Below are 15247 nucleotides of genomic sequence, written 5' to 3' on the forward strand. Positions count from 1 at the left end.
TGATTCGAAAGCTAAATGCTGACATGTCTGGAGAAAAAAAAAGTTCAGTCAAAATTTCACCTCGACAGAGTGAGGTCGCTCTTTTAAAATCCTTGTTATCTTTCATAAGAGCATAAGGTTTATCTTTAGACTATGCACAGGAAAAGATTAAATGTCCGATTTACAGTAATGCTAGTTATTTTCCTTGAAAACTATGTAAAGAAAATAGTTTTAACCTTTATGCTTGTAGACTGTAAAAATGCATGAGTTGTGTCTAGTTTAACCAGATTTTCCTTGTTTTCTGTGGTCATCATTTGCTGTGGACAAGGAACATAGGGATTGTTTACAAGACGTCCCTGAATGTCCCCAAAGATAGAATTAGTCAGATTTAGAGAATTTTTAGCAACATTTTTGTCCCCAAACTATAGCTAAGCACGAACACACACACATACACGCAAAAAATCACATACGGAATCCCCCTACATTCCAGTGCCTTTGTACTGTGAGTCATGATAACCTTTTTCCTTCAATCACAACACAAAAAACGAGAGAGAGAGAGAGAGAGAGAATAGAGATGGATCATTTACTGTATGAAGTTAAATATACAAAGACGTAGTGTAGCGATGCATTCCTTCATGCAAAGCTGCCTTGTTAAACCAAACACACAATCACAAGACAGTCTTGCACATAATGAGAAGTGCTTGCTGAAAAGTCATTAGCTATATTTCCCCCTCCCTCACCTTTCCTCATTTTATTATTCCTATTTCATTGCATCTGCCTCCCTTTCTTTTCAGTTTTCTCATCTCATCTGTGATTGTCAGGGAGGAGCGCCAGAGACACGCAGGCCAAGCGCCGTGTCTCCTCCATGTCTGCTGGAGAAACAGATGATCAGACTCTTTTTTTGTATCTTGTTGGAAGTAGATGTGATGTGAAGTCAATGTTTTCCTTACACAATCAAACTAGATAGATGATACACTGCATTTCAGACAGCAAGCGAGAAGGAGAGACGCCAAAACAAGCCATGCAAAATGTCATAAAATAAGCTTGTCTATATGTTGTTGGCTGTACTTTCTTGGACATTAAAGGGCTCAATGATAAGGATGGCCAGTGTGAAAGAGTTTCAGGCCAGTTGTATTGTCAATTTGTCTTGTGGTCTTTGACCATGTTCATGTGCATTGCATACTTGGATTTCAATGATATATTGAACATTGTTTGCTCAAATTCTACTCATTTAAATATGTCACTATGGTAAAGTTACTGCATCTTGATGGCAAAGAGACCGTGCATGATGTTGTTGAAATTTTGAGAATGACTTAAAGTCTTGGATGAGTCAGTTAAAATGGGTTGAAAATTATAAACAAAACACAGTATTGCATTGTTTTCTAGCAAGAATTTATAGCTGTCATTTTGTTGAATTATAGCTGTATCATTTCCAGTGATTATTGCTAATTACAGTAAAAACCTAATACATTATTTAGTATGTAAATATATAAAATTATATAAATTATGTAAAAATTAATTATATATTGTTATATAAATGTGTTGATTTTTTTTATAGTTTGCAATGAGAACCTAATGTTTAATGAGAAATTGAAATATATTTATTTTTAAGATGTAAAAAAATATGGTAACACTTTCTATAAAGCCCATATTTATAATGCATTGTAAAGGCATTATAAATGCATTATACATATTACACATATAATAAGTTATAACTTCTCATAAATAATTATAACCACAGAAGATTGGCTACATGTGTGAGCAACATCCATATTTAGAGTTTCTGATATATTTGAATCTTGTTGCTTTACAAGTATATTTCGTAATATATAAAAATTTACATTGAATGTGTGTTATTTTTTATTTTGTGCATGTGTGTGTATATAACTTCCAGCATGACTTGTAATGTCTTATAACCACTTAAAAATATCTTATGGATGTTTATAAGAAGACATTGCTTTTGTCACTTTACTTAAAGCATACCTATTATATGTATCACAAATTTGTATAATACATTGACTTCTGCAGATAAAATGAAATGTTGCTTGTGTTATAATGCATTATACTCTAAGGTATAACTCTGAATAGGTAATTATTATAATTGTGGTTACAAGTTATAACATATTATAAGGTGTATTATGATATATTACTAATGCATAATAATGCCATTACAATGCATTATAAATATGGGCTTCATAAAAAGTGTTACCAAAAATATGTTGCTATTTGTTTATTATTATTATTAGTTTTTTATGGTGGGGCCAGTGAAAATAATGATGGAGCAAGTACTGAAGTCTGAACTACTGGCCCAAACTGACAAATTTGCCTCTTCATAGCCTTGACTTATACTGTCAAGTCTTTGTGCAAGAATTTAGTTCATAATGTGTTAACTAAGCTTATTTCTGACCTCCCCTTTCTATTTTTATTTTTCAGCAGACATGTCCTCTCCCACCATGAAGAAGCCAGAGAAGCCATTATTCAGCCCCACATCTCCACAGGACTCTTCACCTCGGCTTAGCACCTTCCCCCAGCACCACCACCCAGGACTGACCACCGTCGGCCACAGTGGTATGACTTCAAAATGCTTATCAGCTCAGAAAGTCTCTCCCAGCTCTAAGCAAGCCATCTAACAACCGCTTAACATTCTGGCTGCTGATATACCAAAGGTTTTATGAAAAAGTGTGACACATTCAGGGTTCCCACAGTCATGGAAAACCTGGAAATATTTGGAAGCATTTAGAGTCTCTCTAAAATTATATTTATTAATCTTAAAACAGTAATGATAAACGATTGGAAAAGTCATGGAAATTGATTGGTCCAGTGGTGTGGCAACCCTGCATATTTCAAAACGAACACCTACAAACAGTGATAACATGTCACGGTTGTTGCAGAGATGAGGACCCACGCGCAGAGTTCAAAACCAAAAATACATTATTAACAAACAAACTCCCAAGAGGGGGAAAAACATAAACCACCCTGTAGGGGAAAAAGTAATCCAGGAACTGGGGCAGAGGAAGACAGGGAACCAGGAGCGACCGGACCAGGCTACGGGAACAGGGATTCAGGACCGACTGGAACACAGAGACCACATACAGGACCGACTAGAGAACAAGACAAACTGGCACACACGAGGAGACTAAAATAGGGAGAGAAATCAAGCGGGTGAATAAAGGGCAGGTGTTACTAATGAAACAATAATGAGCAAACGAGGCGGGGTGTGACGTAAGACAGAAAAACACGTGCCGATACAGAAACAATAACAAAGCTGCGTGTTCTCACAAGAAGGCAAAACATCCGAATGGCATGAGAGCACATCGCCAAACCAATGAGGTGATATACACCTTTACCAAAGTGACCGAACCTCAGCACAAACATGAAGACTGGTCGCGACCCAGGCACGCAGTGCAAAGCGAGCACAATGCGCATCCGCGGTTGCGAGAGACAGACACAAAGACTGATGTAGATTATTGACACATGCAGACAAGATGACACAAGCACAAGCACCCACGTCAATAACAGACAGACTAGGAGTATGAATGTCTGGGTCAGACTGAAACCAAACTAGACAGGAAGTCAGGACCCAGACACCACACTCCAGACATGAAACACAACAGACTGAAGAGTGCGCGGCAGGGAATAAAACAGAGACCGCGTGCTCACACAAAGACGGACATGGGCGGATAATTCCACGGTCCTGTCAGACCAAATCCCTGACTAACAGAGTGACAGGACTGTGACATAACAACCCATGAGAACCATTTGATGGATTTGCATTAGGTTTGCTTGTTTTCAAATTAAAATCTCGTAGTTAAGTGCTTTTCTCTCTATTTGTTTGCAGTAATCTCCAGGAGTCCACCTCCACACTCTCCGCTGCAGTTCTCCGCCCCTGCCATCCTTCCCCCGGCTCCCTACATCTCTCACGGCGCCATCCGTTACCCTCCACACCTCAATCCACCGGACACCCTCAAGAATTACATGCAGCCTTATGACCCGTCCAGTCCGCAAAGCAGCCAGGTGAGTGCGGCTTACTCAAGCACACACACATTAACCCTAACTCTAACACAATCATACGTAATTACAATAGTGTTTATCTCTACTGGAACAGAGTCGTTAATTCGAGCAACTGTGTATGCATTGTCCATGATATTTAATAGATACCAGCTGTTAAAACAGGGTGTTAGTTTAACGTCTCAATGTAATTGAAAAGGTCCCTTTCCTGAGACATGCACGTACAGCATCTATTTTTAATTTCTCTCTTTTTTATTTTTATTAGAAATATTTTTATAAGCATAACAATTTGCTGAACTGAAAACTGAGCATGATTTTCAGAAAAATCTGCATGCACTCGAGCTCGCATGGACTTCACAAGTTTGTGCAAAGCCTGATGATCCACGTTAACAGTATGATTACAGAATGCTCCAAATAGTGTGTGCTTCAATGAAATGAAACAATTATCTGACCTTTAGTACAAAGGAGTTAACGGTCATGGAATCATAACCATTTCTTATTCATTTTACATCAAAACATTTCTTTGTTTTACATTTTTTAAATCATAAAACTTTGTTTATTTCCAAATTTAAATTTGATTTTGACTCCCAGATTTTCAGACTTTTTATTCCCAGTGGACATGCACACACAAATACAGCACGAGCTGTTGAAATAACATGCATTGTGTGTGTAGTGCCTAGCAGCTGTAAATTGTCACATATGTTAACCATACCATGAGCTGAAGCTTCTCTTCCCCGTAAAACTAATGAGAGACTCATTGTAACAGCACATTCTATAAACACAAAGGTGCTTTTGCACAGCTTTGTGAGTTTCCTATTCCTTTGCCTTCTATCTCTACCTCTCACTGTTTGTCTATCTTCATGTCTCTGTTGTTCCCACTGCAAGCTCAAGTTTGATTAACAGGCCACATTGTTTCGGCACGGTAATTGACCCAGTTTAGCTAACGAACACAAAATCATTAGTGGTTTGCTCTTTCGGCGCCTTGTTGAAATGTGCTCAGAGTGGCGCACAGGGCCAAACAACGGCCTCTTCATCGCTGCGGCGGCTCTGTTTACTAGCGGCAGCGTAAATGAAGCAAATTGGGAACAAAAAGAGAGAGGGGGAAAACGCAACAACAAAAACGAGTCAATAAACACTCCAACCATGCCAGCCACTACGCATTAACACAAACACATATGTGCTCAGTGTGGATCCAACTCTATGAAAACTACTGTTTCTGTATACGTTTAACTGGAGTTCCCAAAGTAAGAGCAATTAAGGTGAATCATTTTTGTGTTTATTATGCTGTTATACTGCTTTATTTCACACTATTATATAGGCAATCATGTCTTTATTAAAGAATAATTTAAGCTTATAGAACATGTTTTTGAGAGATTTATCTCATTACTGTCTATTTAAGAACTTAAAACATGGTCAGTAGTTTGTCTCTGCTGTGGTCATTGTGGATGACTCCTCCTTAGCAGGTGATGGATAGGGCTCTTGGTGAGGCTGTGTTTAAAGGAACTCTCTAGATTACTGCCAAGTAACCCATACTGTTCCACTCATCTTAATTAGCACCACAAAATCACCCAAAAAGGGAAACACTATCCAAACATTTTTGGAAGGGGAAATTTATACTCCTTTCATTTTGGGTGATATTGTGGGAAGTTAATGCTTACGTTTCCACTTTTCTTGAAGTTTGATACCTAATTTTTGTGGCAAAAATGATAAGAACCTATGAAAGTCAAAATATGTTGTTAATTTAGTGATTAATCCACCAAATAGCTTAATAAGAAAGATGAGAGGGTTTCAAGACGAGGAGTTTCAGAAAATGAAATTGTCACTTGCCCTATCGAGTCAGTGTAATCTTATTTTTGTTGTTCATGGTTTTTTGTGCCTTATAAACTTAAACATTTTGTTTTCTGTGATGTAAAAAAAAACATTGTTTTGGAAATTCTTCTGATTTAAAATTGTCACTAAAGTGGAGGTTTTGTCAAAATTGCAAAAATGACTTGGGATGCATATGAATAGGTTGAAAATGATAAACCAATCAATGTTTTGAAGCAAACGTTTTCAAGCAAAAGTGTATTTTGAGAATATAGCTGTCATAATGTTATGTTAAACCTGTTCAATTTCTCGTTTTTATTGCAAATGTTAAGAAAATGTAACATTTAAGAAAAAAAACATATTTGTTCTTGCACAAATCAAAACATATTGCTAGTAAAAAATATGGCAGGGTAAGTAAAAATATACAAAAAAACAAATGCATTGCGCAACTAAGAATTTAAAAGCTGTTTAACTAGTACACAGGAAGAATGCAGAAATATACATTATTGATGTCGTTTGATACGTTGAGAATCATGGCGCTGATTGTCTGAGGGATTTCTTCCCTCTCTGTGTGATGGAAGCAAGGTCGCGATACGAGTTTTATTTCCTCGCCACTCGCACGGTAAACAAAGGGCTCTTAGACTGGACGAGGCATAGCGGGCTGGAACTGTTACTCGGGAGAAACCACAGGGAACAATAAAGGTCGTAAATATTTACCGTTGCTAGGGTCCGGCACTTGGTGGGTGGAGATCACTCTGCAAATAACACAGGCCATATAATCGGGTGGATTGGAGCCAGGATGTTTTTATGCTTGCTTTAACGCAGATTATATTACACCCTAATTAAACATTCTATTCACATTGGGCAACCCCATGGACACCATTCTCTTTCATAAAGGCCTGTTTGAGTTTTGAACTTAGGGCCCGCTATGTGAATTCTGTAGATCTGTCTCCTGCAGACATGAGTGGAAGGAGGTAAATGCTCGCTCTTGCTCTTTCTCTCTATCTCTCTCTGTCCTTCAGTCCCATCATTTTCTTTTTTTTGTTTTGACTTTGAATGAGTCATGACAAATGCGCACTCAGCTGTCTAGCTTTGATGCTAAAGTAAGATGCGTAAACATCATAAGATTGTGTTAATCTACCTGCAGTTGACAAAAACCCCGAAAATTAACATGTTCATTTGCTGACCAACACAATTTTATTTTTGCGTGAGATATTTCCTATTGAAACATGAAATTGGGTTGGGAAATATCAAAGTCCTTTTTTTTTAATAGGCAATAGTATTTGCAGCTTGATGTTGTTAGTTGAAGGCAGGTGGTATTTATAATTTTGAAATTTTTAGTATATAATGTAATTTATAAATGACATTATAATTTTAAAGAGCATTTGATTTGGTAATTTTTTTTTAAAACACTACTGCGATGATTCAAAAAAGTTTTAAATTCTTAAAAATTTTAAATGGGCTTGTCTGCTAAAAGTTCATTTTGTCAACTTCAATTTCCATTTCATGGAACATTTTAATATAAAAATTTCAACCATGAGGCCTGGTATGATAACAGATCTTTTTTTTTTTACCCATGCCACAGCCTAACAGCAGTGGTCAGGTACTGGGGAAAGTTCCTGGTCACTTCACGCCAGTGCTGGCCCCCTCGCCCCACCATGGCACAGTCAGACCAGTGTCTCTCTCCATGACCGACACCAAGCCAATCACCACATCCTCAGAGGGTGAGTTAAACTCACCTGTACTACCTGTGTATGCAATGTATTATTATACATTGCATACACAATACTCTGTACAATATATTGATTGAATGTCTGCGTTACGTGTAGGTTATTCGACTCCAGGCACCCCCACTGCCAACCGTTTTGTGGGATTGAGCCCCAGAGACCCAGCCTTCCTTCACCAGCAACAGGTGAGACACGATCCACCTCCTTTACCTGTCTCTTTCTTCCTCTCTTTCCCTTTTACCCCCCCCCCCCCCCCCCCCCCCGTTCTTTCTCAAATCCCTATCTAGCTGTTCTGTATTCCCAACAGGTGTCAGAGCCGTAAGATAGATATATAAAAAAATATGGTCATGAATATTAGACACTTTTGAGGCTCCATTGATGAGCGTCAAAGATAGCTTTCACTTGTAAAACAAAGTGAAAACTCCTGCTGTCTGAAAGTTGTATCTGATTTGTCATCATTTGGTAATTGAAGGCACTTACAGAACTACACACAACATACAGTATATACTCAGACACTGCATAGAAGATAACATTTATTATTAAGCATTTAATGGCACTGGCGTTCCTGGCAAAATAGCATGTTTCCTCTGTTACTCACTGTTATTGAAAACCTCTTTCCACTTGCTCTGGAACCAAGGTCTTTTTTATAGGTTTATGGTTTTTGCAAGTGTGGTTTTATGTCACCATTATGAAGAAGCCATTGGTTTCCATAAATCTATAGACACAGAATCCAAAATTCTCAGAAATATGCTAAGACTAAACCCTTTGTCAGACATTTTCATTTAGGTACCCCCAATATATACAGTAACCACAAGATGTACAGTTAGGACAGACTTAATCGTGTTTGAATTCCGTTGCTTTAGATCAAATATGAAACCAAGTGGCATCTGCAAGCAAATGATGCTAGAGATTTTCTCAATACTAACTTGACTTTTCTGAGTCATGTTTGCAATTATTTTTAACCAGCTGGTCTCAAGGTGATTTTTAGTGGATGTATGAAGTCAGTTCCCCTCAAGCGCACACAGGTGTCCTAGTAGTGTAACCACAGGTGTAGTTTATCACATTAACTATGGGCATGTTCCACTAATGTTAACAACCAAAAAGTGTCGAAATACATTTTGTTCTTTAAAATAAATTCCATCTGGAATCTAGTGCACTGAGATTATTAAATATTTAAGTGTGGCTTAAGTGTTAAAATACTTTTTGGGGACACCATAGAAATGACAGACTTATTCACATAATGCCTATTTAGTATAAATTTGTTTTTAATAGTATAATTTGTTCTATTTTACGACCATTCTGTTGGAGAATAACAGTGTGAAAGAATTCAATTTTCTAGGAGTATTTTGCTCTTAGAATGAAATTAATTGATTCATTTACAGCAGAGGATGTTTCTTGGACTTTAATCTTTATTGCGATCACCTCCCTTGAGGCCTATTCCAACGTAAAATTTATCTTGTCTTACAGTGTAAAAACTACTGTGGTACAATAGCTAGCTCTGTCTTCAAATGAATAAAATGATGTACAGCAAAGTGCAGTACTTAACGTGAGTGATTTGGTTTATGTCAGGTCAGGCTTATAAGGTATTTAGCCAAATGTTTTCTTTTTGCCAAAAAGTAAAAAGAGAAATAGTCTTGCGCGTGTAAGTATGTGTGATGATGGCCCTCTGCAGCATGAAAGGGCTGGTCTGAGGCCAGTATTTTCCACCCTCCTCTAATTGAATTCATCTGCACGCGGCGACATCATAATTAGTGGTTTTCTCTTGCCCTGCTCCTGAGTTACAGTAATGGCAAGTTTCGATTTTATTGCTCTCTGGTTTGGCATAGTTGGACGGGGCCAAAAAATGCACAGCTCACCACCAGGGACAGTGTTTCAGGCTGCCTTATTTCTAAAAACATGGTACTGCTTTCTTCATTGAGAATTATTTTCTAAAGATACCTTTATAAGGGGTGGATAGATGAATGAATGGATGATCAGATTTAATAAAGGAAGTGATATATTGATAAAAGCGAGATAACAATGGATGCATAGAGTGATTCAGTGAGTGAGCTTCATGAATGAGTTCACAGATAGACAGATGGATGTTAATTATTATGTCTTTTAGCAGGTATCACATGCAGGCATCGCAGCTGCTGTAGTCTCTAATACGGACTCGACCGCTCGCTTAATGCCTTTTGTTTTAGCTGTAGTTCACTTACCATGGAGATGGATCAGATGTAGACAGGATGATATATCAACCATTCATCATGTTTATATGAGCCTTTTGTTTGTCCTCTGAAGTGAGATTTGTATAGCAAGTCCTGACCCGTGTTAACCTGTGGCCATTGAGCCAGTGCTTTTGTTGGGTAAATAATTCTCCCATATACTCTAGCCTTTATTCTTGGTGATTTATTGTAGGATATTATGAGATGTATTGACACCTGTGTTCCCCTGCTGGGCCTTTGTCAGGGCATGCGGTGTGACACGTGGGGTGTATGGATTACAGTCGTTGCCGTGGCGTCACCTTACAGACCTTAGAGAAATCTCCAGACACGCAGCGGGGCTCTGTCTTACTCTTTAATGCCACCGTTCATTCTCTTTCTTCACTCCAATCCATGCTTCTTTTATCTTTCTGTAACTCTCATAGCTCATTTCTGTTTTTTACCTCTCTCTTTCTTTCTTTCATTCACATTTTTTACATTAATATAGTGTGAGGAAAAAAAGAAAAACTGTTATTTTTATTTAACCAAAATGCAAACTCAGAACGAGCTACTGTGAGAATACAAGTCTATTCATTGTTTTATTTGTAAGGGTGTCTGTACAGATCATCTGTACAGCTAGACTGCAATGGTTTGGAACTGCAGGAAGTTTGGCAAGTGTTGCACAAAGCACCAAAATCCAGTTCAAGATGAATGAGAGTGAGTAACAGTTCGCAGTATATCTCAGTAGCTGGGATATTGCTTAAAAATGCTGGATGGCAACACCAAGTTGCGAATAAAATCTCAACAATGTTAAAAAAGCATAAAAAACGTATGCACTCACTTGAGCTGGATACATTCATTCAATAAGAAGACATGCACATAAACTATGATGAAAACACATTTTCTACATAAATTCCTACAGTAGATGCACATTAAAAAATCTTGTGCACTCTAAACTGCAAATAATTTATTACATCGATCAAAAGAGCTACAGTGGGTTCCCCAATGGCTACTACTTCCACTTTGTGCCAATTTCCCCGGAAGTGACAGTTTTGTTCTCTTGAACACATGGGATGGAAACGCTGCTTTATTCGTTAATTGTTTTTGCAATATTCTAATTTGGTTCAAATAAATTAATCAAGATCAATTAAAATCGTAACTTGGATGGAAAAATTACTGTTGAGTCACAATACAGTAAACATAAAGAATTGCAATATTATTTTATCGCGACACAGATAGCGATATAATATTCTTTTTCCAGGTCCCTGCTGATTCACACCCCTTTATTCTTCTTCTAAAGACTAACATCTTCTAAAATTAATTGTGAGGGTCTGTGTATATACTGAAACACACCCTCACTATAATGACTCCATTACCTGAACATTCATGCTGTCTCATTAGCCTCTGTTTACTGGAGTCAGTTAATCAAACGGGTGTGTCCATACATACAGAACATAATCACTTCGCCTATTGGTCCCATAGCAACTGTTTAAGCTTATTTCATTTACAAGAACCATCTGTAGGCTTGTGGCCCCTATGTGAGATGTTGAGACGTTGCTGCTTGTGATTTGTGGCTCAGGTCCTTCATATAGTATGCTTGTTGTCTGTTGTCACCAGCGCACATGACATATGATGCTCTATGTTCAAGCGCTGTATGATATGGTGCTCAGACTCTGAAGTGCCAGATTTGGGATGGCGGCCATTAGAGTAATTGACAGTTTCCTGTGTGAAAAGCCATAAAGACAATTCATCCGGAGTGCAGACACTGTGGAATACAGCCGAGGCCATAGCCTTTACAGTGTGTTTATTGCAGAAAAAGGATCCACAGTTTGCTTCAGTGGTCAACTGGTAAAGGTTTTTCAAGTGGTGATACCTATAGGGTGCATGGTGGCCAATGGTACATATAATGCCGAGATATACTGTATATACAACACAGTTTAATAATGACAAATTACATTTTCTGAGATTAAATTAATTTTTGAATGAATATTTTAGACAATTTTTACTCATAATTGAAGTAAAAATGAAAACTGAATACAAAGAGTAGTTGAAAATATGGGGTTTAAATGGCCAGTACTGATATCCAGAGAGCAGGATGGCCAAAGTTGGGTAGTAATTGACTGTGTAATCAGATTAAACAAATCAAGTGCTTGTAATAATTAGATTACATTACATTTTTAAAAGAGTGTAGTCAGATTTTATTACATTATTACATATGGATTACATTATCTATCAATCTCAGGGACTGAAAGTGCTCAGGGAGTTTAGCTTAGTTTAGTTGTGTAATTTGTAATCAAATAAATCTACCCAACACAATATATATATATATATATATATATATATATATATATATATATATATATATATATATATATATATATATAAACTCAGCAAAAAAGAAACTTAAAAAAAATTATTTTGTAAAAATCCAAATAACTTTACAGATCTTTATTGTAAAGCATTTAAACTATGTTTTCCATGCTTGTTCAATGAACCATAAACAATTAATGAACATGCACCTGTGGAACGGTCGTTAAGACACTAACAGTTTACAGACAGTAGGCAATTAAGGTCACAGTTATAAAAACTTAGGACACTAAAGAGACCTTTCTACTGACTCTGAAAAACACCAAAAGAAAGATGCCCAAGGTCCCTGCTCATCTGAGTGAACGTGCCTTAGGCATGCTGCATGGAGGTATGAGGACTGCAGATGTGGCTAGGGCAATAAATTGCAGTGTCCATACTGTGAGACGCCTAAGACAGTGCTACAGGGAGACAGGAAGAACAGCTGATTATCATCGCAGTGGCAGACCATGTGTAACAACACCTGCACAGGATCGGTACATCCGAATATTACACCTGCGGGACAGGTACAGGATGGCAACAACAACTGCCCGAGTTACACCAGGAATGCACAATCCCTCCATCAGTGCTCAGACTGTCTGCAATAGGCTGAGAGAGGCTGGACTGAGGGCTTGTAGGCCTGTTGTTAGGCAGGTCCTTACCAGACATCACCGGCAACAACGTCACCTATGGGCACAAACCCACCTTCGCTGGATCAGACAGAACTGGCAAAAAGTGCTCTTCTCTGACGAGTCGCGGTTTTGTCTCACCAGGGGTGATGGTCGAACTTGCATATATCGTCGAAGGAATGAGCGTTACACCGAGGCCTGTACTCTGGAGCGGGATCGATTTGGAGGTGGGGGGTCCGTCATGGTCTGGGGCGGTGTGTCACAGCATCATCGGACTGAGCTTGTTGTCATTGCAGGCAATCTCAATGCTGTGCATTACAGGGAAGACATCCTCCTCCCTCATGTGTGCACTTTCTGCATCCTGACATGACCGTCCAGCATGACAATGCCACCAGCCATACTGCTCGTTCTGTGCATGATTTCCTGCAAGACATGTATGTCAGTGTTCTGCCATGGCCAGCGAAGAGCCCAGATCTCAATCCCATTGAGCACGTCTGGGACCTGTTGGATTGGAGGGTGAGGGCTAGGGCCATTCCCCCTAGAAATGTCCGGGAACTTGGAAATGCCTTGGTGGAAGAGTGGGGTAACATCTCACAGCAAGGTCTGGCAAATCTGGTGCAGTCCATGAGGAGGAGATGCACTGCAGTATGTAATGCAGCTGGTGGCCACACCAGATACTGACTTCTGATTTTGACCCCCCCCAAAAAAATTACCTAAAGGTTTTTGAAACAGAAAAATGTGCAAAATTAATTGTCTTTAGATTATGGAATTGACGCAAGAGCGGGAAAATTCATCTGTTAATCTCTTTAAAGGGTTATTGGGCAATGCCAAAAATCTCAAATTGTCCAATTATATGCTGATAACTTTGAAAAAGTCTGTTTGTTTAGGCTATAGAAAGAAATGTATGTGCAACGTTTGAATTGAAAATGTTAATGAGTGCAGCTAAGGAATGGGCACATGCTTTGACCAACGATGATATGGTATAATTTTTATAGAGCTAAATTAGCAACAGACAGACAGAAAACCAGTCAGACAGACAGCAGAGAATGACAGATGAACATTCATGCACAAGACTGACCCAACAGCACCTAATCTAGCCTGATACCCAGTGTAATGTGTTTGTGAAAACACCAGTGAGAGGAAGATTTCATTAACTGCTTTCCCCAGGGACCCTTCCCTTTCTCTTTTTTAGTTTCTATTCTGCCACCCCCCCCCCCCCCCTTTCTCTTTCTCTTTCTCTTTCTCTTTCTCTTTCTCTTTCTCTTTCTCTCTCTCTCCCCCAGAGTTGTGATCAGTGGTCACAACCTTATTTGGCTTTATCTAATACCAACATGCAAAAGCAGCGCCCAACAGCTGTAAAGGTGCTGTGGTTTCTGTAGTGTACATCTATGATCTGAATGTGCCAGTGACAGATGGCTCCTATGTGAGCCTGGGCCTGGATTGTGCAGCTTACTATTGACCTCAAGTTTGCTGCTGGGGTCATGCTATTATTTATTTGATACAGAGATATCATGTGGCATTTAGCTGTGCCTTTGTAAATATGACATAAGAGCAGTGTAGCAATTTTTAAGTAGCACTTTTTTTATTATGTAATATGTAGTTATAGGCATAAAAAGTACAGATTGTATGTACACAGAATACTGTTTTTTTGGCTTACATAATTTATTTTCCTCTAGTGGCACCAAATGGAACAATAATTGTTTTTAAAATGTTTTCCTGAGCCCCCCCCCCCCCCAAAAAAAAGATGCTCAAACAAACAGTTTTGATAGTGCCACAGAGTTAACTTTTTTCAGGGAAATCAGCCTACAAATGGCTTACTTATACAGTAGTTGTCTTTGGATATTAAGCTAGGATTGGAGAAAGTATGGTCACATCGCAATAATCACACACTTCAGCTTTAACTAAATCTAAAGACCTGAAATCACCCCTCCTGTTACCCTTCTGAAACTGGTAACCTTATACACTTAGGAGACATGCAGTACAACACATTTAGGACCTTTTCAGCACATATTGTTTGAGTGTGTGTTTTTACAAAATGTGGGGTCGACCAAAACAGGATGAAGGAATGTGCACTACCAAAACAGTGTGATAGCTGACCTCCACTTTGCCCCATCGCCATTGTTTTCTGGCTTCAGGTCACTCGAGAACACACTCATATGCGCACACACATACACACACACACACACACACACACACACACACACACACACTGTCACGCTCGTTGGTGGAGATTGTTAAAGCAGGGTTGACAGTACTGACTGAGGTGGATATCTGCAGAAGCAGTGTGAAAATACCTCACATATTTCTCTATTACTCACACTTTAGAGCACATTCAGCTGAACTCCACTTAAAATAATTTATTTTTCACTGAAAATACTCTTCTAATAGTCACAGTAGATTCTAGAGACCTGATTTACGAATAGAACATGCAATAATGTTTAAAGTAGTTGAAGTAGTTTAAATGCAATTAAATTAGTTAAAATACAGCCAAGCTACCCTTTTAAAAAGTAGTTAGCTACACTACAAAATATGAACAAAAAGTAGCTAACTACATTGAAGCTATTTAAGGGGGCAA

At 38.5% G+C, this 15247-nt stretch overlaps 1 protein-coding gene across 7 annotated transcripts in view; it reads left to right on the forward strand.

The window, feature by feature from the left end:
- Nucleotides 1–15247, forward strand: part of LOC127441137 (nuclear factor 1 B-type-like) — a 126772-nt gene that overhangs the window by 95780 nt on the left and 15745 nt on the right. For 4 of the 7 annotated variants that reach the window (XM_051698362.1, XM_051698354.1, XM_051698373.1 and 1 more), the window contains exons 7-10: nucleotides 2413–2547; nucleotides 3818–3993; nucleotides 7379–7517; nucleotides 7623–7705. In XM_051698362.1, the coding sequence (XP_051554322.1) occupies nucleotides 2413–2547; nucleotides 3818–3993; nucleotides 7379–7517; nucleotides 7623–7705 (533 nt within the window). Of the gene's footprint in view, nucleotides 1–773; nucleotides 1431–2412; nucleotides 2548–3817; nucleotides 3994–7378; nucleotides 7518–7622; nucleotides 7706–15247 lie in introns of those variants that run through there. The other 3 variants (XM_051698367.1, XM_051698358.1, XM_051698377.1) reach the window with 2 other exon arrangements.

The sequence above is a fragment of the Myxocyprinus asiaticus genome, chromosome 1 (assembly GCF_019703515.2).
Source record: "Myxocyprinus asiaticus isolate MX2 ecotype Aquarium Trade chromosome 1, UBuf_Myxa_2, whole genome shotgun sequence".
Taxonomy (NCBI): Eukaryota; Metazoa; Chordata; class Actinopteri; order Cypriniformes; family Catostomidae; genus Myxocyprinus; species Myxocyprinus asiaticus.